Below are 27084 nucleotides of genomic sequence, written 5' to 3'. Positions count from 1 at the left end.
TGGGGCGAGCGGGGCCGAATTCCCGGGGGTGGAGAAGGGGGTAGGGGACGGCCCGCTGACGTCATTTCCGGGGTCGGGGGTATTAAAGCCGGGCGCACCGGCGCTGTTGCTGCAGCGGCTGCTACCGCGACTGCAGTGCTCGAGCTCGGTGCAGAGAGGCTTGTGCACGGACCGACAGACGGACGCACGCCGAGTCGCTGCGCCCCCGACCCCTGCGCCAGCGCCGCCGCAGTCAGCCCCGCGCCCGGTGCCGCCGTGCCCTGTCCCACGCCGCCCGCCGCTCGGCGCCCCGGGTTCGCCATGCGCTCCGCCGCTGTCCTGGCGCTTCTGCTCTGCGCCGGGCAAGGTGAGCGGGCGGGCGGGCGGGCGAGCGCGGGGGGCTCGGGGGAGAAGGGTCCTCGGGCGCCCCTGCCCGCCAGCCCTGAAGTCCAGGCACCGCGCAGCGCCGCGCCCCGCTTCTTACCTGCCCTCGGGCGCCGCGAGTTTTCAGCACCGCGGACAGCGCCACCGCCTCCCTCCTGACCCCGCGATGTGGCCCCCGCCCAGGACCTTGGTTCTGACTCCCAACCCCGCGGGACAGGTCCCCTTCTCGCCTCCACCCCTTGTCTGCGCTCGGCGCCTCGGCCGCATCAGGGCCAGCGCCGGCTCCCCGCCGTGGCCGGCCAAGGTCACTGGGGCGAGGTGGGGGGGCTGCTGCTCGCCCCCCTTCTCACCTCTTTCCCTCTTCCATCTTCCCACCCTCTCCGTCTTTCTGCCCTTGGCTTTTACCTTTCCATATCATCTCACACGATCCCCCTCCTCCACCGCTTTCCCCCCCAACGTCTGGGGTCTCTGTCCCTCTACCTGCATCTGTCCCCACCCCAATCCCACTGCAGCAGCCCGTGGCCTTGTTTTCACAGCACTTGCCTTCAGCTCACACACCCCTCCTGAGCAGGAGCTTTCCCAAAGGGAAGGGTAAGGCCTCTCAGTGCAGCCTCTGGGGGCCACTCCCCTGGGGCAGTAGCCAGGGAAGGAAAACAAAATCAGCCCCAGCCTCTCATTTGGGTGGAGACAGTTTCGAGGGGGAGCACTGAGTGAATAGGCCCCATGAACCCAGTCAGGAAGAGCTGGGCCACCCCTGAGCAGAGGAGTGACCTTAGTGCTCTCTTTTTCTTCTCAGTCACTGCCCTCCCTGTGAACAGTCCTACGAATAAAGGGGACACTGAGGTAAGAAGGGGTGCTGGGGATGTCCCGGGATGGGGGTAAGAGGCTCTAGTCGACACCTCAGAGCCAGTTTTCAGGCAGCTGCAGGAGAGAGTTTGGCATAAAGCCAAGAGTCAGCACTGCGGCTGCTGAGCCTAGGGACAGATTGCTAAAGAAGATATCAAAGATTGCTTACTTTCCCTGCTGTCCCACTATGGGGACTCCCCCTGCTTCCTCTGAGCTGCATGTGCAGCCGAAGGTGCATGTGTCTTACCTGTTGGGCGAAGTGCCAGGCCCGCTGTCTCAAACACTCTGAATCTGGTAGGCCCACCATGGGCTGGTGCGGGTGGCTTCTCTATGGTTGTGGTTGTCCACACACCTGTGAGAATGGCCTTCACCTACCTGGCTCTGGCCTTCCTATTCACTCTTTCTCTCCCCACGAAGGGTCTGCCAGCCTACCCCCCAACCTACAGGCACTCAATCCCTGGCTCTCACCAAGGGCTGCCATGAAAACATTTTTGGCCATGGCTCTTGCATCCAGGGTTCTGGCCAATTGGAGTTGATGGTGGAGGTCACCCAGGAAAGAGTCTTAGGACACACTGGTGGGGGTTTCTCTGGCAGCAAGAGATAATCCATGCTGGGCGTATACTTGGTATTCATTCATGTCTGAGCTGTTTTTCCAGGCTCTGGTGCTCACATATACCTCCATTAGAGGGTCAGAGAAATTTCTACTCCACACCTTTCCAGGGGCCGTTTTTTTTTTTTCATTAGAGGCCACAGTTAAAAGCAAAAGAATTCAGAGAATTCAACCTCAATTTGCTCAATTATATTTCCAATTTTTTAGTTGCAGATAGGCCAGAATTTAAACCTCACTCTAGCTGTGTGACTTTAGGAAACCTCCTTAACTTCTCTGAGCTTCACCTTTTCCCCTTTCCCTTGAGGAAAGGTGGGAAGAGTAGGAACCACGGATGTGAACTGCCTGGCACATAGGAGGTCCTCAGTAAAGGGGCACTGTTATTTCTAGAGCTTCCCTTCTTAATCTCCCTATCCCTCTTGGGACCCCTACCCAATTCCCTATCTCCCAGAATCTGCCCTCACAGACTGGTCATTATCTGATATTCCCAGTGCAAGGTCTCGGGATGCAAAGAGGTAGAGGGCACAGGCTGCTGGGCTCTCCTTGCCAGATCCCTTATGGGAGACACTCTGGTCACCATATTATGCCAAGCAGCCTGGAGTCAGAGGCATCAGAGCAGCTGGCTAAGACCTGAATGTTCCATTTGAGGTTGCTGTGACTGCACATGCTGTAGAGCATTTGCCACTTCGCCGTCCTGGATCCTTGGATCGGTTGCCTTGGCATCCCATAGACACAGCCTTCCGCCCCTCGCTCCCCGCCAGCAATGCCTGATGCATGTCTGACACCTCCTGCTCCTCCACCCGGCTCTAGGCTGTTGAAACAGGTCTGGAGTTGTGAATCTCTCCCTGGGTGTGTGTGTCACTTCATGCTTTATAGAGTGTTTTCCCATCTGTCTCTCATTACCCTAGGATAACAGTTGGGAAGATATTCTATTCTCACTCCTATTTTACAAATGAGGAAATGAGGCTCAGAGAGGTTAGGTCACTTGCCCAAGATCACACAGCTAGGAGACCAGGCTATAGTTGGCACCATCATCAAAGATCATCCATTCATCAGGTGGCTGGTTATCCACAGCACTTTTCGAGGCACTGGATAAGACTTTCAGAAATATGCTGCTGTTGGCCTGGGATGGGCACCCAGATGTAGCAGATGTGTGCCCACATCCAGCCAGGAGATTCATCCCGCGGGTGAATATGGAGCCAGACTATGAGGTGGTCACTCCCTACATGTAACAACACCATGGGTGTTGGGAGACAGTAATCCAGGTCCTGTTTCCAGACAAGCTAGAGCCAGGGAAGGTCTTTCTTCTCCTCTGGGCAGTCCAGAAGGGCTTCCTGGAGGAGCTGATCTTTGGGCATCTGCAAGGCCAAAGCACTTTTGCAAAACATCCTTCTACTGCCCAGAAGCAGCTTCCTCATCTTTAGAGAAAGTACACTTGGGGATGACAAGACACCAGATACCCACCCCCTGCACCCCCCCCACCATGATCTACCTTAGAGGGGCACCTGCGGGCCATGTGATTGGCATGCCTGGCATGTGGTAAGCACCATATAAGGGCTTCCTACTATCATTGCTACTACTGTTTGGCTAGGAAAGCAGAGCTGTGCCCCTGAGCCAGGCATCCATGGGCTCTTGAAGACAAATGCCCTGTCCTTATCAGAAATTTACCCTAGAGCCTCTGGGGACTGAGCCCTATGTCCAAACCAGCCCCAATCTGCCCCCACTCTCTTCCCAGGTGATGAAGTGTATCGTTGAGGTCATCTCTGACACGCTCTCCAAGCCCAGCCCCATGCCTGTCAGCCAGGAGTGTTTCGAGACCCTCCGGGGAGGTACGGGCTGGAGGCTGGGGGTGAGGGGCTGCTGCCTGTTGGGCTGGGAGCTAGGAGATGAGTGTGTGGCTTTTGATAGAATTAATAATTTAATTCAGCAGTCGCTGATACAGTGCCTGCCTTGGCTAAGCACTGTGCTGGGGTCAGAGGCGTATAGGACTTGAAGGGGTCACAGCCTCTGTGCTCCTGGAGCTTGCAGACTGGCAGAGGGGCGGTATGTGAACACAATTAACTAGAATTCTGGGCAGAATGAAACCAGGGCTGGAACAGCAAGCCACCAGACCGTGAGCTTCCTGTGGACAGGGATTTTGTGTGATATATCTCCAGTGCCAAGAATAGCTCTGGCATCTGGTAGACCCCCTATAGCGACATGACGAATAAAGGAATGTTGTGGGAAGTACAAGAAGGACAAAACCTTTCCAACCAGACAGTCAAGTTTTGACCAGCTGCTGGATGGAGCCGGTAGCATTTGGGTTCAGCTTTAAAAGAGATGTCAGAAATCAGTAGGTAGAAAACTGAAGAAAGGTTACTCCAGGTGGATTGGACGGCGTGGGCAAAGACATGGAGATGGGAAGATGCATTTTGTTTAGACAGCCCCACTCATCCTCAAGGGCTGCCACCCCAGGCTGAGGTCTGGGTGCTGGGACAGTGGCTGACCTTTCTGATGCAGTAGAAAACTGACACCTTAGAATGTGGGTAATATCAAAAGTGTATCTCAAAACCCAGTCTTGCTGCTGCCACACAGTTTTGAGTTTCCAGAGTAAATTCATTGTGCTCAGCTGAAAATATTGATGGTCATCTATTTCTCAGCTGTTCTCTGGAAACCACCCATAACGACTCTCCTTTATTGCAGACGAACGGATCCTTTCCATCCTGCGACATCAGAATTTACTGAAGGAACTCCAAGACCTCGCTCTCCAAGGTATTTCCCGACCACTGCACATTATTCTGGGTAAATACCAGTAACTGAGAGTCAGAAAGTCAGGTGGAAGTTTGAGCAAGGTTCTCTCTGGTACTGTTATTTCCTTTCAATTATAGAGTGAAAAGGTGAGTCCTCCATGACACCTGGTTCAATCTGTTATTGATATCTTTAAAGAGATCAAGACCCAGAGAGGTTAAGTTACTTGTCCAAGGTCACACAGTGAGTAGGGACATGCCCAGACCAGATGCAGCTCTCCTAATACCCATGGTCTCTAGAGTTCAGCCCTTTCAGGGAGAGCACTTTCAAGACTAGAATCTGGAGAAGATTCCTTTCCTGTGTAAGCCAAAAAGTAAACTGATCGTAGGGAAAGAGGAAATGCCCTTTTTCCTTGGGTCTTGCCTGCCCCCAAACACAGACCAGACTTTCAATATGCTTGAGAGTGAGGCATATCTTTTTCCAAGAGATTAAGAAAATCTACTTATGCTGTTGGGAATGAAGTGCCTTTATGAGGTAGTGAGCTCCTCGTCCCTGACGGTATTCAAGCAGAGCCTAGACAAGGATGCTGGGATGGAGGGTTAGGCTGCTGTCCTGCCCAGCCCCCAGCTCTATCCAGGCTTGAGGTACAGCACATCCTTGCCCTGGAAAATTGGAAAACCTGGGTTCTGGTGCTACATCTGCCCCTGGCTGACTCCCTGGGGGAGGTGGCCAGGTATATGGGGACAGGACCGCTGACCCTTGTGCCTCTCGCGGAGAATGGGCTCTTTAGCATCTGCTTCCAAATGAGGTCAGGGCCCATCCTCAGGCCGGGATTGTGTCTTGGGTGGGGTGGGGGTATGAAGGCTTCTCTAGCTCCAAGAAGACCCTACTCTGAGGCCCATGGGGGAGACCAGGCCATGTGTGAGAATGGAGAGAGATTTAGGGAAGAGCAAGTAAAATAATCACTGCAGTAGGATACCCGTGACCCTTCCCAAGTCAACAGGCCATTCTTTCTCCTGCTCGCTAGGTGGCCTGGGTGGCAGACACTACCTCATGTGGTCACTGGGAGGATGAATGAGTGCCTGGCATGTAGTAGGGCAGAGCTGTGGCTATTATTACCTATATTATTAATCATCATCATTGACCCTGGGTTTGTGTTTTTTCACTATGCATTAAGTATTTTATCATAATATGATCATTTTTAAATGAAATATTGAATGACTAACTTATTACACTTAAATAATTAAATATAATGTCAGCAGAGACCGCTATAGGGGAATGTGTCCTGAAACATCTGTGTACACACATACACACATGTGTGTGTATCCAATATAAACAGTATCCAATGTAGATATATATTATCCTTTTCTATTAAAGAGTACTAGGTATATCTTTGTCCATCCATCCATCCATCCACTCCCTCCTGGGCTCCCATAACACCCTATTTTATAGATGAGCAACCAAATCTTGGAAAGCCCAAGGTGTCCCAGGTCACAGAGCTAGGAAATAACCAGGAGAGGGTTGGAACCCACGTCGTCTGAGCTAGAGTCAGGCCTGTTCCCATAGCCTCCTCCAGAAGTTCCCCTCAAGGGGAAAACATCATCCCCAGCTGCAGAGCTGGTCTGGCTGAGGGGCCAGCAGCAGGAAGCAGGCACAGGTATGAGGTCAATAAAAGAGGTGGCAGCAGCTGGGGGTGAGCAGGGAGAGGGGTATCTAGGTCACGGCAGCAGGTCCCAGCCCTGGGCTGAGATGCAGGCACAGCTGTTGACCTGCACCCCAGGGCCTGGACTTACAGGGCTCAAGGACAGCAAAGGTTGACTGAATCAAGAGCCTCCTTGAAGGGACAAGCAGTCACTGTCACCTCCTGCTACACGGTCCCCTGAGCTACCAGCCAGGTCCTGAGGGGTCACTTACTCCCCACTCTGCCAGTAGGACCCTCTGCTCCATTAGAGCCTTTATTGCTCAGTGAGGCAGCAGGCAGGGCTTGCTCTTGTTTCTCAGGTGAGAAACTGAGTCTGGAGAGGTGGTGTAGCCACCGGATAGGCCCCAGCTGAGAGGGGATGGGGGAGGCAACCCTTGACCGCTGTCCAAGCTCCTGATTCCTCATCAGGCAGGCCCAGAACATGATGTGCCCAATTTACAGATGGGGAAATGGAGGCCCTCACTGTCATAGACAAATACTACAGGGCTTGACCAAATGAGACTTTTTTCCTCCTTTTCATATGCCAGGTGCCAAGGAGAGGACATATCAGCAGAAGAAACACAGCAGTTTTGAGGATGAACTCTCAGAGGTTCTTGAGAACCAGAGCAGCCAGGCCAAGCTGAAAGGTCAGCACCAGCCAGTCTAGCCAGAGGTGGGAGAGGGATGAGAAAGTAGTGATAGTGGACTGAGGGTTCCTAAGAGTCAGGAGCCCCTCCTTTAAGCCCAGTAAAGTAGCTATTATTTCCTTCCCTTTACAAATGGGGAGACTGAGGCCCAGAGAGATTAAGTCCCTTGCCCAAGGTGAGCAGCATGACTGGGGATATGAATCTGAGTCTCTTTCACTCTAAACCCCTCAATCAGTTCCGTCTGCCCCCTACAGAGGCTGACACTCTAGGGCAGGAAGTTGCTGGCCTGGCACTGGGTCTACCCAGTGGCCACTACAGCACAGCCCCACCCCCAGTGCCCGCCACCCTGGGGTTTGGTGGTGCCTTAGAATAGCCAAGTTGCAGGAGGATCCAGAGAGGTAGGTTTGAAACACTGAATGGAACTGGATCATCTTTCATGAAACCAAAGAGCTCTTAGGGATCAAGGGATCATGGCTTAGGTCAATGTGATGCCCTGTCACCCTTCCTCCCCACCTGGGAAGAGCCACAAACCGCCCCTGCAGCACCTGCTCTTTTCATATCCAGGTGGGTGGATAAGGCCACTTTCTGGGAGCCGGGATCCCAGTGGTCTTCCATCTGGGGCTGAGAGGGGAAGCCTGCAGGTGTGGCCGAGGCACCCTCCCATTGGCTGGTGCTGTCACCCTAGTGGCTGCTTGGGGTGCTGCATGGACTCCCGCATCCTGGCTCCATGGGAACCAGTTTGATTATGGATGCTGGCTATGGGTTGCCAGAGGGGGGATAGTATAGCACGTGCACATGCACCTGTGCCTGGAAACGTTAATGGGGGAGGCAGCCATGTGTCAGCAAAGAGACCCTGAACTTGGCATTGAGAGGCTTGGGTTCTAGGCTCAGCTCTGCTGCCTACAGACTGCATGAGCATGGGCAGATCACCTCACTTTTCTGCAGATCAGTTTGAGTTTCTGTGAAATGGGCGTGGGGGCACCTTTCACCTCGAGTCCTGGTGAAACTCAAATGGTGGGATGTACTTGGTAGTGCTTCGCTCAACAGTAATCATTCTAGTGATGGAAGGGGTTTTTACTAGTTAAAAGGCTGTCTTCAAGGCAATCACAAGAAAATGCTTTTTAATGAAACCCCACAAATATGGAGGAACCCAGCACTTTTGCAGAAGCCCCACAGGGAAGGGAGGATGAAGCTGCAGTAATGGTGCTTCTTCCACAGAGAGGTTAAGCGACTTGCCCGAGATCACACAGCAGTTCAGCTGACGTCCTAATTCAGTTCAGGGCTCTATCTTCTGGGGTCATTTTTAAGGTCCATTGGGATTTTCTTTCTTTTTTTTGTTTTTAAATCACATCCTGTTTTAAGAGGCAGAATGAAAAGAAACACAATCTAGTGCTCAGATCAAGCTGGGACATGGAGGGGAACCCTAATTGTTGTCTTGTGCTGGGCTTGCTGGAAGCCAGGAGATACAATGGCAAAGATCTGAGTTGGCCTCTGGGGAGACCCCACATGTGGCCTGTTCCTCAGGGCCTGACTTTGCTCTGTCGTTTCTGCAGAGGTAGCAGAAGAGCCATCCTCCGAGGTCACTGTGGAGAAAAGAGGAGATTCTGAAGAGGCAGAGAAGAGTGGTGAAGCCACAGAAGAAGCAGAGCCCCAGGCCTTCCCAGAATCCAGCCAGGAGTCTACGATTGAGGGGGACAGCCAGGCCCCTGGGGAGGAGGAGGCCACCAACACCCACCCCTCAGCCAGCCTCCCCAGCCCTCAACACCCAGGCTCACAGGCCGAGGAGGACAGTGATGACTCTTCACAGGGTCTGGTGGACACAGAGACGGGCCTGAGTGCAGAGCAAGGGCATCAGGCAAAGCGAGAGGAGGAGGAAGAGGAAGAGGAGGAAGAGGAGGAGGAGGAGGAGGCGGAGGCGGCAGAGGCTGGAGAGAACGCTGGCCCTGAGGAAGAAAGTCCTGCTGCAACATTTAACCCCCACCTGAGCCTCGGCTACAAGGAGACCCGGAAAGGCAAGAGTACGTATGATGCAAAGATCTCAGCAAACGTGTCTGGGAGAGGAGGTTGGGTGGGAGGGGGACCCCATCCATAATCTCATTCCACCTTCATAACAACCCTGAAAGGTAGGTACTATCTCCATTCTCTGGATGGGCAACTGAGGCTCAGAGAGGGTAAGTAATTTGCCCAAGCTCACACAGCTAATTTGTAGTAAAAGCTGAGGTTCCAACCCAGGCTTGTCTGATTCCAAAACGATGCATCTCCTGCTGTTGCACATAGACCTCCCCACTAAGCAAGGAGTGAAGAGGGGCTTTGCAGGTGGCAAGTTTGGGGAACAGGGAGATGGCCTGACAAGTGGGAGCAGGCTGATCTGGGGACAGCATCAGCTTCTGCTGGGGTTTTGGAGAGACCCTGACACCTCGACTGGGCCTTGTCAGGGTCTTCCCTCGCTCCCTAGCCAAGTGACCCATGTGGGGTCCAGGGCTTCTGGGGTGACGGGGGTGGAAGAGGCGAGCTCCAGCTGACCCGTCCCTTGGAGCTTTGAGAGGGTTTGCAGAGCATGGCACCAAGATGGTCTTTCCTTCCAAGTGGAATCACTGTGGACAGGCTGGGCTGGGCCCTGAAAGGCCCCTGGGAGCAGCAGAGACCGGGTAGCCCCCCGGCCCCTCCCTCATTCTCCTGCTCTTGTCCACCGCCTGCTCCAGGTCGGTCCGAGGCAGTGGCTGTGGATGGAGCCGGGAAGACCAGGGCTGAGGAGACTCAGCCCCCCGAGGGGAAGGGAGAGCAGGAGCGGTCCCTGCAGGAGCAGGAGGAGGAGGAGCAGGAGCAGGAGGAGCAGGAGGAGGAGCAGGAGGAGCAGGAGGAGGAGGAGCAGGAGCAGGAGCAGCAGGAGGAGGAGCAGGAGGAGCAGGAGCAGGAGCAGCAGGAGGAGGAGGAGCAGGAGGAGCAGGAGGAGCAGGAGCAGGAGGAGCAGGAGCAGGAGGAGATGGCGGGGGCCCCTCCAGGCCTCTTCCAGGGCGGGAAGAGCAGGGAGCAGGAGCAGGAGGAGGACGAGGAGGAGCGACTCTCCAAGGAGTGGGAGGACACCAAGCGGTGGAGCAAAATGGACCAGCTGGCCAAGGAGCTGACGGCCGAGAAGCGGCTGGAGGGGGAGGACGAGGATGAGGACGAGGATGAGGACGAGGACGACCCTGACCGCTCCATGAAGCTCTCCCTCCGGGCCCGGGCTGACGGCTCCAGGGGCCCTGGGCCGCAGCAGCGACGAGGCTGGAGGCCGTCCTCCCGGGAGGACAGCGTCGGGGCGGGCCTGCCACTCCAGGTCCGCCGCTACCCCGAGGAGAAGAAGGATGAAGAGGGCAGCGCCAACCGCAGACCCGAGGTTGGTATGGGCAGGAGCCGGCCCTGGGACCCGCCGAGGGGCCCCTTGCAGCCTGGGACTCTTGGGCAGGAGAAAGCGCCCAGCTCACAGCGGGCGCCCAGTAAGGCCAGCTGGACAGGTAGCCAAGGAGGTGTTGGGATCAGCATGTGGTGGCTGGACAGGTGCTGGGCAGGGAATCCTTCCGTCCTGAAGGCAACAGGGAGCCTCTGTGGGTTTGCAAGCAGGCATGCGAGTGATGGGTGTAGCTTGGTGCTTGGGGTGCAGAGGGCTTGGAACCAGCCTGGGAGGGCCCTTTGTACTCCCGAGAGCTAGGAGAGCACAGAGACAGGGGACACCGGGGATGGGTCGTGCCCTGGGAAGACCATGTGGTTGGTCTGACCCTGTCTTCTCTTGGCCCCAGGCAAGCCCAGGCACACCCTCTTCCCAGGTCCAGCCCACGCTGGCCCTTGGGGCCTGTGGGAATGGGTGGGAGAGACACCCACATGTGCCAGAAGACCTGGGCCCTGGCTCCTCCTAGCTGTGTGACCTTGAGCAGATCATGCCCCTCTCTGAGCCTCGCTGGTTCCCCCATTTGTGAAACAGGGATAAAGAGTCCTTTCTGCTCATCTCATTATCGTGATTAGAACATGCACGAGCTTTGAAAGCCTGGCCATGCCCAGGGCCACTTGGGAAGCTGAACAGGGAGCAGGGATGGAGCCCTGCAGAGGGTCAGGTGGAGCTGGGCTCTGTGGCAAGCAGGCGACACCACCTTGAAGCTGGAGGAGACCCTGGGGTGCCTGGTTCAAGCCTTAGTGCTCAGGTGGGAATTGGGGCCCTACAGGGGGCTGGGACCTGTCCAAGACCCTTACTCCAAGGTTCTTCTTTGCCCACCCAAAGAGGAAGCGGTCCTTTTTTGGGCCCCTGACCTTTTCTCTGGGCCTGGGACTGGGGTCTTCTTGGCAGCTGGAGCCAGGAGACGGCTTCTGTGCCTGACCCCAGGAGACTGAGGGGAAGGGGCTACAGGAAACAGCAGCTTATCCCTCACTCCCAGCTTGTGGACCCAGGACTAGGCAGGCACCTGTAAGCATCCCCTTCCCCACGTGCAGCAGCAGGAGAGAATGAGATGCCAGAGACACCTGCCAGCTTCCCTTCTCCACGAGCCCAGGGAGCCCTGGACTGCAGGGCAGAGAAGGGGGGACCCAGAGTCGTATGGACAGGGTGGGTTGGGGGCCTCCTCCACCCAGCCCAAGGGTCTTAGAAACCCAAGCATTGCAAAACTCATGCCCCAGGGCTACTCCAACACGGAAGGCGCCAGGGCCCCTATTTCTATGGCAACCTTTGTCAATGTGTTTCAACTGGGCCCCAAGTGGGTCTCTAAATGTGGCCCTAGGGCCAGGGTGCCCTCAGCAGCCTCAAATCTGGCAGGGACTGCAGGAAGACGACCCCTCCCAGGTCAAGGCCAGGGAGGTGGCCTTCCCTGAGCTCCTGCTCTGAGCCTGAGGGTATGTGCTTGTGGGTGTCCAAGATCCCAGGGGCCTGGAAGCTTTGGGAGACAGAGGCACAGTGAGGGCTCAGAGGGACCCCTGCTTCCCTAAACCACCCTGGCAGTCCAAGCTTGGGGTCCCCTCACAAACAGGACCAAGCATCAAGGCCCAGCCTAGGTAGGTCGATGTGGGGCAGCTCTCATAGCATCTAGCCCAGGCCACAGTCCCCACAGTCCCCTTGAATAGGAAGGCTGTGGAAAACAGACCCAGAAATCCAGGCCTGGCCTCACCCTGGGAGCCACCACCCATGGTCTGGGCCAAGGGAAGGGGTTTTCAGGGGCACCAGAAGCTTGGGTTTTCCAAGCCCCGAAAGAAGAGACATCCCCCTCCACCCCCTGCCCCATCTGGAACCATTTAGGAGAAAGTGGGGCTTGGATAACAGGCCCCCGGGGGCAGTGTGGGGTCAGGACCCCCTGCTTCACCCACCTGTTGCGTGTAATAATCTTGGAGCAGCCCAGCTTGGTAGTATCATTGTCCCCATGGTGCGGATGGGGCTCAAAGAGGCAAAGCCACCTGTCCGAGGCCACACAGCTAACTAGTAGCCCAGCCAGTCTGGCTGACTGTACCCTCCATGCTGCTGGCACAGACTGGGTCCCAGGCTCTCTTGGCCAGCCCGAGTGACCCTTGAAGTTCTCTTCTAGGACCAGGAGCTGGAGAGCCTGTCAGCCATCGAGGCGGAGCTGGAGAAGGTGGCCCACCAGCTGCAGGCGCTGCGGCGGGGCTGAGGCACCGGCTGGCAGGGCCGGCCAGGGCCCCGAGGCCCCCTGTGGTCCTGGCTCTGTTGTCCCCTTTGCAGGTCCTGGCCAGACGGCCCGGACGCTGCTTCTGGTAGGGGGGTGGCCTCCAGACCACCCAAGCCCAGCTCCCCTGTTGCCCCCACGCTCCTTTCCTCCTGCTCTCGAGCCCTGTCCTGGAATACCTCTCTGCAGGGCGGGCCCCCATGACTTTAAACATTGGTTATTCCTTCTCTGAACATGGGTGGTTTTCTAGAAGTTTCCTTTCTACCGTTATATCCACTGAGCACAACTGCAATAACTTCTGACCTTTTGGTGAAAGCTGAGAACTCCTGTCATATACTCTGTATAAAATTTATCTAAGGAAAAATAAATCTGTCCTGAGCTCTTTCCTCTTGAATTTTTTCCCCTCTAAACTCAGAGTGGGGTGGGATGCATTGGATTTGGGAAAACGGACAGGAGGAGGTTCAGTCCACCTGGGGTGACTCCGTTCTGGGCCAATTCCTAGCTGTGGGATCTTGGGAAAGTGACTTTGCGTCTCTGAGCCTCAGTTTCCTCATCTGTAAAATGGGGATGCTGAGCGGCTTCAGAAGGTGTGTGCGGGGGTTAAGTAACATGCACTGTTCCTTCCTCTGCTGTGCCACCCAGCTACACAAGCTGGGCCACGCAGAGGTGGGGCCGTGTTTGGACACAGCCTCTGCTTTCTGAGCCCAGATCACCTTTCACTGATGGACCATGTCCTCTAATCTCTTGTGGTGCTGGGTAGAGGCCCTGACAGCCCAGGATAGTGCTGGCACAGGCCACAGGCATCAGACCAGCTTTAGACTTCCTGATTGGGCCTCTGAGCTGCAGGCCCCCGTTGGCATAAATCTTTTTCTCCCCTGCCATAACCTCTGGCCTGTTACATGTGTAGAATTGTGGGGCATCTGAAATTCCTATGCATTTAATGGTTCACTAGAGCACGAAAAGTCTTAGTCTCAACTTGGGGAAAGAGGAAACTGAGGCTGAGAAGATAAAATGACTCAAAGTCACAGGCAGGGGTGGCACTTGAAACACTTAAGCATGGGTACTATGCAGGATTATGCAATCAGGACGACCCAAGCTGGTGCGCTGGACCTGTGTGTACCGGCTGAATAACGGCCAATCATTCAGTCATTCATTAAACTCTTGTGAATGGCTGCTTTGCACTTGGTAGGACTGAGCAGTCAGAGATGGCCAGGACAAGCCCTGGCTTTAAGAAGCCCACACCCAGTGGGGAAAGCTGGACCCTTCAACAGCCAAGCAGCCTACAGGGACAAATGTAGTCTCAGCAGAAGTGAGCAAAAGCCCACGTCTGCCTGCTCCCTGCAGGCCAAGAGGAGACAGAGCTTGATCCTGGCTCTGCTAGACCAGCTGCTCAGCCCTGGCCAGGCGCTTCACCTCTCCAGGTGGCAGCTCTGGGTCAAACGTCCTTGGCCTGTGTACCTCAAAAAAAAGCAAGCTGGTGAGGGTGATTCTTCTAGGCAGTGGTAGTGAGGGGGTGGGTCGGGGAGGGCTGGGCCTTGGCAAGTTGCCCGTGGAACACGTTCCTGCTAGGGACAGGAGAGGCATGGCATCGGGCGAGGCTCAGAGGCCAGCCTCCAGCGACCCAGGCAGAGCAAAGTCCAGAGTGCCAGTTGGGATTTGGGAACCAAGTTCCCAAGGGTCCAGGCTCTGTCTGGTGGGTCTGAGCAGGCAAGTTTCAGTGGCAAGAACTTGGGTTTTGACCTCAGACTGGAGTTGGAATCCCCAGGCTTGCCATTAACTAGCTGGAGAGTTTGGGCAGGCATTTCCTGCCCTCTCAGAGCCTGTTTTCTCATCTGTAAAATGGGGATAATACCTATTATCTCTTTACCAGATTGGGGTTGAGTATTGGAGGGGCCCCAACAGCATGGGCCAGAAAACCATGACTGCAATGATACGAGCCTTCTGAGAGGTCTCGGCAAGTCTAGGCCTCTTCTACGAGCCAGGCTGCCCATTGCTGCTAACGCCTGCGCTCCCAGAGGGACCCCCTCCAAGGCTGGAGCTGTAAGGTGTTTATTTCTTCATGTTTCAAAGAGAGAGGTTTACACTCCACCCCCGATAATTATAGAAATAACACAACACTAACCATATTCCACTAGACCATCACAAATCAAAACATCCACTACCAAGATTTGTTAGCAGATAAAGAGAACCTGGGGACGCCTTGTCGCTGAAATAACCAATCCCAAAGATGAGCCACCTGCGTCATCCTTATCACAGGAGCAACCAGGCTACCAAATCAAAAGAGCCAATGGACAGAAGCGGTGATTTTATACATAGTATGTGTCTTCATATATATACATAGACATGTACGTACACAAATGAAGTACAAGCCAGCTCGCGATGCTGGTAAAGTGGCTTATGAACAGGGTTGAAGCAAACAGCATTTGTCACAAAGCACAGGTGTTAGCCCTAACAGCAAAGTCCTGGTGAAATCCCTCTGCAAGCAGCTTTTCAAGAGTGAGTTTCAGAGAGATGCGATTCCACACACGGCCCTGGAGGAAGGGACCAGCCAGGCTATAGGAGGGAACAGTCCCCCCAAGCCACCAGGGCACAGATGACTCTGGAAGGCCCGGGGTGGTCTGGGGTTAGGGGAGATCCTGCTGATCAGAACCAAAAGAGGAGGATCCAACCAGCAGAAGCCCAAGCTGTCGTGCCAGCCAGCTCTCCTCTGAAGTGTGGGGAGGGTCACTCCAAGACCATGGTGGCAATGGCTGTGCAGAGGGAAGGGACAGAGGCATAAGCCCATTATCATGTGGGCAGGATGCACAGGAGAAACCTTGGCCACATCACCTCAGTCAGGCTGAGGCCTGCGCAGGGCAGGTGATTGCGGCACCAGGGCATAGCCAGGCTGACCCGAGGAGGCAGAGGCCCAGAGCCTTGGCCAAGGACTGCTGCTCTCCTGTCTCACAGCAGCCTGTGCTGGAAGGCCCCGTTCCTTTGGACAGCCAGCAGCCAGCTCAAGGGCTCTGGATTTGACAGGGGCCCATGGCCATGGTACAGGAGGGAGGGGAGCTGCCTGGGATCCCACTGGGTGAATGACCAGTTTCTAGGGGATAGGAGAGAGGGCACACACAAACCCCAGGGACTTCAGGAAATCCATTCAATCGCTCTGTGGCCAGCAGCCAGAGTAAATGCCCAAGAGCCAAAGACCAGTCTTCCAGGCTGGAAGGACAGAGGACACACAGTCTCCCTTGGCCTCAGAGTGGCTGGCAAACAGCTGCTCTTCTCTGGTGGCCTGGAAACCAGACAGCTTCCTACTAGGGTCTTTTAACCTTCTCTAAAGCCCACTTGGCAGTCCTCTGGGTAGAGAGAGGAATGTTGGTTCAAGGTTGTTTCCTCCCTCACTGACAGGATTAAAGACAAAGGCAGGCCCGCGCACAGAAAGCCCCCTGTAACTCCTTGAGGCCTCGCTGGGTCTGACTCCCACAGGCGATGCTCTACAGCTACAAGCCCAACCATCCACCATATGCTGCAAACCCAGACCGTCCTGTGACACTGTGGTGAACACCCTGCTCCAGGATATACTCCCCTCGGCTCTCTTGGAGAGAACAGCCAGCCAGCAGCTGGCACTCGGTTGGGGTGTAATGCTTGTGGAATCACATCTTTATATAATCAGAGCATCCTCAAGCAGAACTTGATCCAAGGCCTCCATCCCCAGAGGGCCCAATGCAGAGACCATGCAGCTGATCCTCTGAGACTACCCGAGGCCTCAGCCAAAATCTAGCCCTGCCACTTGCTCCTGGAGCCCTGCAGTAGCCCTGTCCACTGACCACCACCAAGACAGAAGCTGCAGGGCCAGAGCTGATGTGCTGACCTACTTGGAGACGGAAGCTTGGGAGGGAGAGTCCCAAGTCCCCAGTGGTGCTAGCAGGGCCAACTGTGGGTGCTGAGACAAGCTTGTTCCAGCACGTCTGATGCCAAAACCCCAAGGCCAGGGACAAGGAGGCCCAAGAAGAGACCAACTCTATGGGCAGTGTCCTGGAACCAAAAAATGTCAGTGTGCACCCAGGGGACATTTAGAGAACAGGGTTCTCTCATCCTTGCTACTGAGGCCCACTCCCACAGGCACTGGTGCCTCACCACTGTCCCCAGTCCCTCTGCATGTCGATGTGGTCTGCAGTTGCTGGACAGCATTCGCCAGCCTGGACGGCCCGGGGTGCGGGCTGTGCTTTCTTACCACCTCGTGGCCCCCAAGCCTTCTGAAGCACACCCCGCCCCTTGATTTCCACTCCTGCAAAGAGCACCTGCTCTGCTCAGCACCTGCATGGGGTCTGTGGAAAATGCCACATCACCAAAAGGCAATCACCCGAGATCTGGGCCCTGGATGCTAACATGCGTCACTCTAGAAAGGTGGCACATTCTTTCTATAGGAACACGATACAGCAGGGGTCACACAGCACACCCCACTGTTCTTGGGGCAGCCGAGGATTGGAACTTTATTTCAAAAAGGTAAAGCTGCATTGTTAAATGTCTCTTCTTTAAAGACTGGGAGAATGACAAACTTGAGCAACATCTCATAAACACGTGTGAAATGCAGTTTGATTTCAGTAGTTTATTTTGGAGACAAAGCAGTGCAAGAGGCCGGCCACACTTTCCTGCTTCCCTGGGGCTCAGGGTTAGAACTAGGAAAGGTGACATACAGACATTAATCAGGGTTCAACACTCAAGTCCTGTAAACGCAGTTAGTCATCGGGCCCTCAGTTTCCAAAAAAGCTGGGCAGTTCTGACACTCCTGCCCCTCACGCAGGCCCAGCTCCTCCTTTCCTGAAGGGGGTACCCCTGCGCCCCTGCTCAGCCAGGCTGCACGTATCCTGAGCGCTCTGCTTGGGGCGGCTCCTCTTGGGTTGCTCTGCACTCTCTCCAGTGTCCTATCTCACCGGACAACAGAGGACCACCCAGAAGCCTTTTTCAAAGTGAACTGATATCTTAAGACAAAATCATACTCAGGGAGTCCTATGTGTCTCGCCCAGTGTTCCACCTCTTCTGGGAACTGAGAAAGCTCCTCACTTGCCCCCTCCCTTTGTGGAGGGGCTGCTGGCCTGCCTAGGCCTCGGGATCAGCCCTGGTCTGCCTGCTGCCGTGATGGGGATGATTCTAAGGTGGGGGGGATGGGGGGGACTGCTCTCTTGCACCTGGCTGGCTTAGTGCTTGGGGCTATCCCTAAACACAGGAGAGGTGGATTGGGCCTGTTAGGTAAGGAGGGACCCAGCAGGTGTGAACAGGTGTGAACTGTATGGGCAGACTTCTCCTGCCCAGGAAGAGGGCCCCAGGTCTCCCTGATGCCATGCGGAGGCCTGCGCACCTGTCCTCATCTGGGAAGCTTCACAGAGAAGCGAGCTGCCCCCAGGGGTTTGAGCATTAAGCCAGCCCTTCAGGGTTCTCTGGTCTTCACTGCCCACTAGAGACAAGGAGACGGAGGCCTGAAAACTCTTGGAATGATTTGCCCAAAGTCACAGCACAAATCCTCGGCACAGGTGGGGCTCCCAGCCAGGCAGCTCCTTTCTCAGCTCCAGGGAGTGGCAGTGCTGGGTCGGGGGAAGGAGGCCCCAATGCAGGGCTCAATGGGACACGTGTGGAGGGGCCTGGTGGACTGCAAGAGGGGGATGTGAAGAGTGGCAGCCGACCAAGGTCTTGGCCTCTGCCCTCGAAGCTTCCTTTTACTTCTGTCAGCGGAGAGCAGCAGGATCACAGCCCAGACCCCCAGCATGGAAACCCCAAGGGGCCCATCACCTCCTCTGGCTTCTGGGAGGGAGGGGCTAGCTGCACGCCTAGTAGGAGCAGGGCATCAGGCCACGCTCCTTACAAAGCCTCTGAGAAGACCAGCATGGGGAAATGGGAAGGGTCAGGCCCGGTCGTGGGGGGCTTGGAGAGGAGGAGGGGAACCATCCATTCACTAGCTGTCGACCCTGGCCAGGGGCCCAGAGGCCGGTCCACAGCGGCCACGGAGACGAACAGGCATGGAAGTGAACACACGTGCACGGCAACCACCTTTTCTGCAAGGCCAGACCACCTGGTGTTCTTTTGCACCTTCCCCCACCCTTCCTTTAGATCACGACATCAGAAAATCAGGTTAAAAATTAACAAAAGAAAGAATCAGATCATCGGGAATTCTTAGTAGTTGTGTCACCGTGGGAGCTGCTTGCCCAGCGGGTGTGCTCCGCGCTCTGTGCCGCCCCTCTGGGTCCTGGGCTCCATGGCTACTGGGAGGAGGCCTTGGTGGCCAGGGAGGCCACACAGTGCTGCTGGAAGCTGGGCGACACACCAGCGGTGCAGCCAAGTCTCTGGTGCGGCAGCTTAGCAGTGCCGCCTGGGTCGGCCTCCGCCTTCCAGGGCGCATCCTGGCCCATCATGCTGCTGCAGCAGCCAGGACTGGCACTGCATGTCCGCTCACCCGCTAGGCTGCCTGCTGGCTCTGCCAGGAGCTTGCTGTGCCTCAGTGGAGCCATGTCCCCCGCGCCTGCCGTGACTGTGCTCTGGCCCTGCAGGGCAGTAGCGATGTGGTTCAGCAGGTCTGTGAAGAACTCACTCACGCCCTCATAGCCTGGGGTGGGAGAGAGACAGCACGGGGTGTTAGCCAGGGGGTGATGGGAGGGAGGAGGAGGGAACTAGCAGGCCCCCAGAGTGAGGGGGTGTGCTCAAGCCCCCATCTACAGAGAAAACCAAGGCCAGCAGAAGTGGTGGGCTGAGGGAAGTCACACAGCCTGGACTCAAAACCACTGTGTGTGGTCCCACGGGCTGGTCCTGGATCTTTGGATGTCCCCAGTGAGCAGCTGCAGCTGATGACACACACCCTGTGACCCTATCCCGTTTGGGCACAGCTCCACCACCTCATGTAATCACCCACCTGGCATGGTATGATGCCAGCACACACTGCATAATAAATGCCCTTTGACCCCATGGGGCCTGAGTCCTGGCCACTGCTCCTGTCCTGAGCCTCAGCCTCCTCGTCTGTAAACCAAGAAGATGATTCCCTCTGGGGGAGGCGACTGTGGGCACCACCAGGGAGGGCTGGCACACGGCAGTGCCTGACCTATAGCAGCTGCCACCAAATTGAGTCTGTTTCCTTCTCACCCTGAAGTACCTGCAGGGAGGCTCTCGGTGCCCCATGCTCTGTAGATCGAGGCCATGGGACAGGACTCTGGGCATCCGAAACAAAGCCAAGGCCTGAGACAGGCTCCACTGCACAGTGACACTCCCTCCCCTGAATGAAGAGGGGCCTTGTCTCTAGAATACCAATCGCTGGTGCGTGCTGGAGGCAGACATTTCCCAGCACAGATGCGAATGTCAGCAGTTCTTGAAGCTACCGAGCAGGTTTCAGATCTAGGGTAAGGATTTTGCTGAGTCCCAACAAACTGCTTAAAAAGAGCTTCCACACAGGCTGGGTGCCTCCTGCCTGCCTGAACCAATTTGGACGCACAAGAGTCGGCACATGGCTCCAAGAACAACGAGCAGGGCAGAAGGTGTGTCCCGAAAAGGAACCATGGTATGCCAGCTTTGGGAGGGGACTGCAGGCACTGCCCACTGCCACCATGGCTGTGACCACCGTCCTCGATGCTGGGCCTAGTGCCGAGAGGATATGGAAACCCTGGCACATCCTCTGGGATGCTAGTCACAGCCAGCGGCACAGGCCGAAGTGGGAGTGAAGGTTGGGACACAGACACCGTATGTTACCGCTTAGAGAAGAGCCCCGTGAAGAGCTTTTCTCACAGGCCAGGTGGGGGAGCTGCACTTGTCCACACCGTTATTTATTCAACAAACAACTGCTGTGGTTTTGAGGAAGCCTGAGGCTGAGAGGAGGCGGCACAGGAACCCACAGTAAAGATACAAATGGCTGAGACAGCTGGCACACGGCGCTTCCACACCAGCACTCTGTGCAGACGCCGCACAACGTCCCCTCGCCTGATCTTCGCAGCAGCCTTTGTCCCCATTTCACAGATGAAGATGCATGGCTGCCAGGCTTGGCCATGAAGGTGGTGATGATGTCCACACTGGAGCTCACACAGTGTGCAGGAAGCACCGGCTCTGGACTGTGAGTTCTGTGCTCCCGGCTCACTGCAACCTTGCAGCCACATTTTAAAGATGAGGACACAGGCTCAGAGAGGCCCAGTGTCACAATGCTCACAATTGGCAGACTGGGATTTGCATCAGGCCCTCTAGTCCTGTCTGTGTCTTGAACACCACGTGGTGCTGGGTGCCCCACCACAGGACTGAGACATTTCAGCCCTAGACCTGGATAGAGAGGCAGACGGGGAGGGGTGCTGAAAATGCACCATGAGGCCAATGCCAGGGAATGGAAAGCTGTTCCCCAGCAACCACTCTGCCATTGTCCCCAGACAAGGCTCAGAGGCCCCGGGTTGGGGGTGTGCTTTATGGGGCTGTGCAGAGGCAGCCACCTCGTCAGAGGCCTGAGAATGCACAGGGGGGCCTAGGGCAGTGGACTGAGGCATGGACTAGCAGGGCAGGGCACCAGCTCCATGCCAGGCATGGTGCAAATGCCATCTTCTCTGTCTTTGAGGGTGGAAAATGTCCCCATTACATAGAGATGAACCCTGAGACTGAGATTTGAATGCAGAGCCTAGATTTGGACACACAGCTGGTACTCTGAGAGTCAGGGGCCTCAAGGTCAAGAGCACAGGCTTGGGGTTGGATGACAGGGCCCCAATCCTGGCTCCATCACATAGTGGCCCTTGGACAAGTCACTCAACTCCCAGCCTCACTGTCATCAGCAAGCAGAGATCACAGTGGGCCCTTCCATACCGTGCAGTCAGGAGGACAGGACGAGATGCCACAGTATAGCTCCCAGGGCAGGCCTGGCCCACGGTGGGGTCAGCAACCTGTGCCGCTACTGCCCTTATTACTTCCCAGAGCCCAGCGTGCAAAACGCTCACAGCTCCAAGGTAGCCTCCATGGGTGAGGAGGAGCCAGGGCCTGCCCCTCTGCTTGGCCCTCAGAGAGCTCTACAGCACAGCTGGCGAGCCGCAGGGTCTCCTGGACACCAGTTCCTCCTTGCCTGGGGTCCAGGGCCACATGCTCCCTGCCACCCCCAGCCTCTGGCTCCCACGAGTCTCCACCAGGCTCAGCCTCATCCTTCCGGGCAGCCGCAGACCCACCTCAGCACCTAGCCCCACCTTGGCAGTCCTTCCCTTGGCTCTCCTGGAAGAAGCCCCCAGTCCGGCTCACAGCTGTGTCCCTCTTCTACCACCCAGGCCACCCTCGGGTAGCATGCCGCCCGGCCAGAAGCGCATGCAGCTGTTTGCGCTGGGAGAGGTCAACAGCTCAGGTGTGAAGCTTCCCACTGTCTCCAACTCAATCTCCTCCCTCCTTCTAGAACTCGCACTCCAACAGCCCTCCACCCGCTCCTGACTCTCCAGCCACTGACTCTGCCTTTTCACTGAGCCGCCCCCACAGCCTCGTGGTTTAGATCCTGGATTCATCATTTTGATCGCTCCCCTGATGCGCCCTCAGGTCCCCGCTCCCTCCTACTGGCTCATCAAAACCCCACCTCCCGGCTCCACCCAAGTCCTGCACTGCATCTAGGGGGACTGGAGAAAAACATGATCGAAGGGGCTGGCCTGTGGCTCACTCAGGACAGTGTGGTGCTGATAACACCAAGGCTATGGGTTTGGATCCTATATAGGGATGGCCGGTTAGCTCACTTGGGAGAGCGTGGTGCTGACAACACCAAGCCAAGGGTTGAGATCCCCTTACCGGTCATCTTTATAAAAAAAAAAAGAAAGAAAGAAAGAAAAGAAAAACACGATTGATTGTCCCACAGGTCTGACCTTCTATTCCCAATACAGACCTCCGGTGGCTGCTCCCATCTCACCCAGAGCAGGGTCCAAAGTTCTCACCTTGCTACATGTGGGCTGCTCTCTGACCTATCTTGCCACCCCTCCCAGCTCCCCCAGCTGCACCTGTTCCAGCCACAGCATTCTGTGGTGCCTTGGCCTGGGACCCAATGCTCCATCTTCACTGGGTGGCTCCTTCCCTTCTTGGCAGGCTCTGCTCTGGTGTCCCCACCTCAAGGAGGAGCCCCAGGCCACCCCTGCCCCTTTGTCTTCTGCTCCTCCCGACAGGGGCATGAGCACTCCAAGGGCAGGGCCTTAGAGGCCATGCTCACACTGTACCCATGTCTGTACCAGCTGGGACACGAGGCCCCGGGTAAATGATAACCGAATGACACAAGATGAGCGCTCCTCTGGGCCTCGATTTCCCTGGCTTTCTGAGGAGTGGAGGGGACGCACATGTCTAGCACCCAGCTGGTGACTGGGGCCCATGAGCTGTGGGGCCTGCGAGCTGCACAGCCCGGAGGTCACACTCCACGCACAAGGGCTCACCCTGCAATGCCCCGAACAGTCCCCACCTGCCAGGTACAGTCTCCGAGGGTAGGAATCACCTCCTGAGTGTTTTTACCCCCACTGAGCAGGAAGAGAAGTTTGCTTCACCTCCACAGCAGGTACTTAATAAAGGCCAGGACCAAGAAAAGAATGGCGGGAAACAGACCTCAGGGCAGAGACACCCGTGTTCTGTCCTGGGGCCGTGCAGAATGAAAGCCTGGCTCTGCCCCAACCTGCTGTGTGGGGGTGGACAATACACTCAGCTGCAGTGTCTTCGGGTGAAGCACACAGCCTGTGAATGTGGTGGTGCCACTCCCATCGTCCCTGCCAGGCTGATATCCCATGTTAGGGCTCACCACAGAGCCCCTAGCTGAGTGGAGATCTGAGGGGTACATGGCAGAGCCTGGCTCTGTGCCAGCGGAGTCTGAGGGCCCTAGCAGGGAGCAGGGAGCAGATTCTGTGGGTGGGGACCCCAGCGCTGCAGCTCAGGACAGCGGGAGCAGCATGTGTCTGGGAGTCTCTGGCCCTGCCACCTGTGTGCTGTGTGACCTTGGGCAGTTTCTTCCTCTCTAGGGGCCTCAGTTTCTCTATACGTAAACTGTGTGGGTTGTATTCCCTTCAATGTCCTTTCAGCTCCTTAAATCTGAAGAACCCAAAGGACAGGCTGATTTGGCCAATAAGAGGGTGGAAAAACAGCTGTGCTGCGGGCCCACCTGTGCCCGGCCTCGCCCTGAGCTGGGTGCTTAGACCGAATATTCCCTCCTTGCCACACGCTGTAAGCTTTGCAAGCAGGGCTGAGGAGCAGTGGGGCTGCACCTGCCCCAGGCCCCACAATGAGGGACGGTGCTGGCTCTCGAGTCCTGGTCAACCTGACTTGCCTGTCCTGTCTCCCGAGGACACAGTCTACACACAGATGGCTGGCTGCAAAGCCACCAGCAAAGGTGGTGCCCAGTCCCGCCGCTCACCTGGGAAGGCGTTGATGTCAATAACTGCATGCTGCCCAGTCAGGTTGTTGATGATGATGTCTATCCCAAAGAGTGACACACCCAGCGCCTGCCGCAGAGCGCGGGAGAGCTCCCGGATGACCTCGTCACTCGGCCGCTCGAACACACCCTCAATCTTGTCCAGCTGCAGACACACACAGGGGAGTCAGGCGGTGGGCAAAGGCGATGCCATGCTGCACAGAGACCCCCCATGGGAGGTGCCACAGCCCCTGCATCCTTCAGGCCAGGAGGCAAGACAGACCCACCATGGTAGGCACTAGGGCGACCACTGTCCAAGTCCTGCCAAGGGCCGGGCAGGCACCTTTCCAGAACTGATCACAAGCTGGGCGGCTGCTGTTGATATCAGCATTTCATACACAGGGAACTAGAAGCTCACACAGGGTCAGGGGCTGGCCCAGGGTCACACAGCTTAAAAGCACAGGACTGGATTTGGACCCAGGTTTTTCAGTCTCTAAAACCCAACTCTCTAACAGGGAGGAAGGAGACGGAGAGTCTGTCATGGATCCAGGAAGACATTAGGGTGCAGAGAGCACTGGAGTCGAACCTTGAAGGGGGTAGGATTTAGGGCCTTGGGCAGGGGTGGGAGGAGAGGGGCTCCAAGTGGGCACAGCAGAAGTAAAAGCGCAGAGACCAGGAGTAGCAGGAGACAGTTGTGAGCAGCTGCAACACAGAGTCAGGCAGAGGTGGGCAGCAGGAGTGTTCTGGTCAGCAACGCCACACACACCCACCACCGCAGAGAGTCCCCAGGGCATGAGGTGGAGGGTTCCAGGGGATGTGGCATGCCAATCTGCCTTCCCAAGTGCCTAACTGTGGTGTTTCCAAATTAACCCACATCCCATGTGACTTGGGCTTTCCACGGAGGTCACTGCGCTGCTCCTGCCTGGCTCCTGCGTCCACGTTGGGCTCTGAGCAAAGCTTCAACAGGGCCAGTTGGGCAGTCCCAGTGTACAGTTTTCCCACCTTGCCCTGGACCCCCCATGCTGCTTGTTTTCTGCTGGCCTGGGACAGGCATACAAGTCTTCATGTACCCAAGCTCGGCCCCCGGCCAGGGTCTCCAAGAAAGTGGAACGCTGCATTGGGAAGGACTCTGGAGTCCAGGGGATTCAGATTTGAATACTGAGTCCCTTCCTAGTTCTGTGGACTCAAGGAAAAGTAATTGGCTTCTCTGTGTGTCAGTTTACTCATCTGAGAAACAGGACCGGGCCGGCCAGTTAGCTCAGGTGGTCAGAGTGCGGTGATGATAACACCAAGGTCCAGGGTTCAATCCCTGTACTGGCCAGCTGCCAAAAAAAAAAAAAAAGGAAGAAGAAAAGAGAAACGGGACCAACAAGGCCTCCATCCCCAACTTGCCAAGAGGAATAATGAAGTCGTTGATATGGTGGGGACAGTACCTGCCTGACTGGGAGGAGGTCCTATACCTGAATTGTAGGGCAGGGACCGTGTCCTGTCACCTCTAAATCAAACAAAATAGGCCCACTCAGGTGCTCAATAAACACTGGAGTCCTTGGGGTTGTGGGTTCAGGGGCCAAAGCGGAAGGGATGGCTGATCCATGAAAGATCAAAGTGAGCTGGGTCAAAAAGTTAAACACAGAGTCACCATGTGACCCAGCAATTCCACTCCTAGGTATATACCCGAGAGCTGAAAACAAGGACTCAACCAGGTACTTGTCCACTAGCGATCACTGCGGCATTCTTCACAATAGCCAAAAACAACCAAGTGTGCACGGATGGACGTGTGGGTGAGTGCACTGTGGCACAGCCATACAATGGCATGCTGTTCAGCACAAAAAGGAGTGAAATCCTGATACATGCTAAAATGCGGATGAACCTTGAAAACATTAGGCTAAGCGAAACACGGTGGACACAAAAGGTCACATACTGAATGATTCCATTTACATGAAATGTCCAGAATGGGCAAATCCAGAGACAGAAACCAGATCAGTGGTCACCAGGGGCTGGGAGCGCGGAAATGGGGGGTGGGTACAGGGTTTTCTCTTGGGTGACAAAAATGTTTAGGAACTAGATAGAGGTGGTGAATCACAATACTGTTCACTAACTGCTACTGAATCGTATACTTTAAAGAGGCTAATTTCACCTTGTGTGAATTTCATCTCAATTTTTTTAAAAAGGTGAAACTGGGTGTAGTGGTTTGAATTATGTCCCCCCAAAACTCCCTGAAGCCTGAATTGTCTCCCAAGTTTTATGTATTAGAAACTGAGCCCCCACTGTGACTGTTAAGAAGGTGGGAAATCCTATTATGGTAATGGAAAGGTGGAGCCTTGAAGAGGTGATTGGATTGTAGGACCATGCAGTAGTGAATGGATTAAAAATGGTGGTCAGGGGCGTGGTTCCGAGGGCTTTAAAAGAAGAGGAGAGTCTGTCTTGCTCTCTCTGCTCTCTCTGCTTTCACCATCTTGCAGTGTGAGATCTCTGAATCACTGTCACCACCACCACATGGACTTTGGACTTCCCAGCCTCAGAAACTGTAAGCAATAAATTTCATTTTCTTTATAAATCACCCAGTTCCTTGTATTCTGTTATAAGCAACATGAATGGACTAATACACTGGGTCAGGAGGGCTGAGGACAGAGCCCTGGTCACCAAGGCGAGGAAGCTGAAAAGGCCAAAAGGGAACTTCCAGACACATGCCGAGCAGGGTCCCAGCCCTGGGCCCCTCCCACGCTCTGTGCTAATGCCAACCCGTGGGCTCTGCAAGACAGGCAGGGCCCCTCCCGCTCATGACCCCAATGCCTTGGTGTCTCCCACAGGGGAAATATTTTCTACGGGGAGTGGCAACCAGGCTGTAGTAGACACTCGTCACTTAGCACGTTCCCGAGCCTCTCAGTCACTCTCACCAGTGAGGGCCAGAGGTGTGGCCCAGTGGGGCAACCCAGGCCCTTGCCGAGTCAGAGAGACCCGGTGGATGCCTGGGCACTGCCTGTCCCCAGCTGCACTCCCTGAGCCACAACATAACCCTTCTGGGCCTTGTTTTCTTGCCCCTATAAGTGGGATAATAAAAATACCTATGTTGTGAGATTCTGATGAGGTTAAGCTGGTGTTTAAGTCTCACAGCGCAGGGCCTGGCAGCAAGGTGGCTGTGGCTGGGACACTGCTGGAGTCTCATGACACGCTGTTTACAAAAGCACTTTCTCAGCTTAGCGAAGGAATCTCAGAAATCCTTCTGAAGCCATTTG

At 55.7% G+C, this 27084-nt stretch overlaps 2 protein-coding genes across 5 annotated transcripts in view; one reads left to right on the top strand and one right to left on the bottom strand.

The window, feature by feature from the left end:
* The first annotated feature begins 300 nt into the window (after positions 1-300).
* CHGA (chromogranin A) lies at positions 301-12495 on the top strand. 2 transcript variants are annotated; one of them, XM_063091869.1, is made up of 9 exons: positions 301-346; positions 1160-1206; positions 3552-3645; positions 4499-4567; positions 6773-6871; positions 8425-8889; positions 9574-9664; positions 9830-10247; positions 12412-12495. In XM_063091869.1, exons 1-9 carry the CDS (start codon positions 301-303, stop codon positions 12493-12495), a joined length of 1413 nt encoding a protein of 470 aa, XP_062947939.1. The 2 variants fall into 2 exon arrangements, with proteins under 2 accessions (XP_062947939.1, XP_062947940.1); XM_063091870.1 differs by lacking the exon at positions 8425-8889.
* A 4596-nt stretch (positions 12496-17091) lies between these two features.
* Positions 17092-27084, bottom strand: part of ITPK1 (inositol-tetrakisphosphate 1-kinase) — a 171894-nt gene continuing 161901 nt past the window's right edge. For all 3 annotated transcript variants that reach the window (XM_063089648.1, XM_063089649.1, XM_063089650.1), the window contains exons 10-11: positions 23852-24014; positions 17092-19090 (exon numbers count right to left, since the gene is read on the bottom strand). In XM_063089648.1, coding sequence (XP_062945718.1) covers positions 18747-19090; positions 23852-24014 — 507 coding nt within the window. In that variant the 3' untranslated portion in view covers positions 17092-18746. The remainder of the gene's footprint in view (positions 19091-23851; positions 24015-27084) is intronic.

This window comes from Cynocephalus volans, chromosome 3, assembly GCF_027409185.1.
Source record: "Cynocephalus volans isolate mCynVol1 chromosome 3, mCynVol1.pri, whole genome shotgun sequence".
NCBI classification, from domain to species: Eukaryota; Metazoa; Chordata; class Mammalia; order Dermoptera; family Cynocephalidae; genus Cynocephalus; species Cynocephalus volans.
This window is presented reverse-complemented; position numbering and strand designations above follow the sequence as displayed.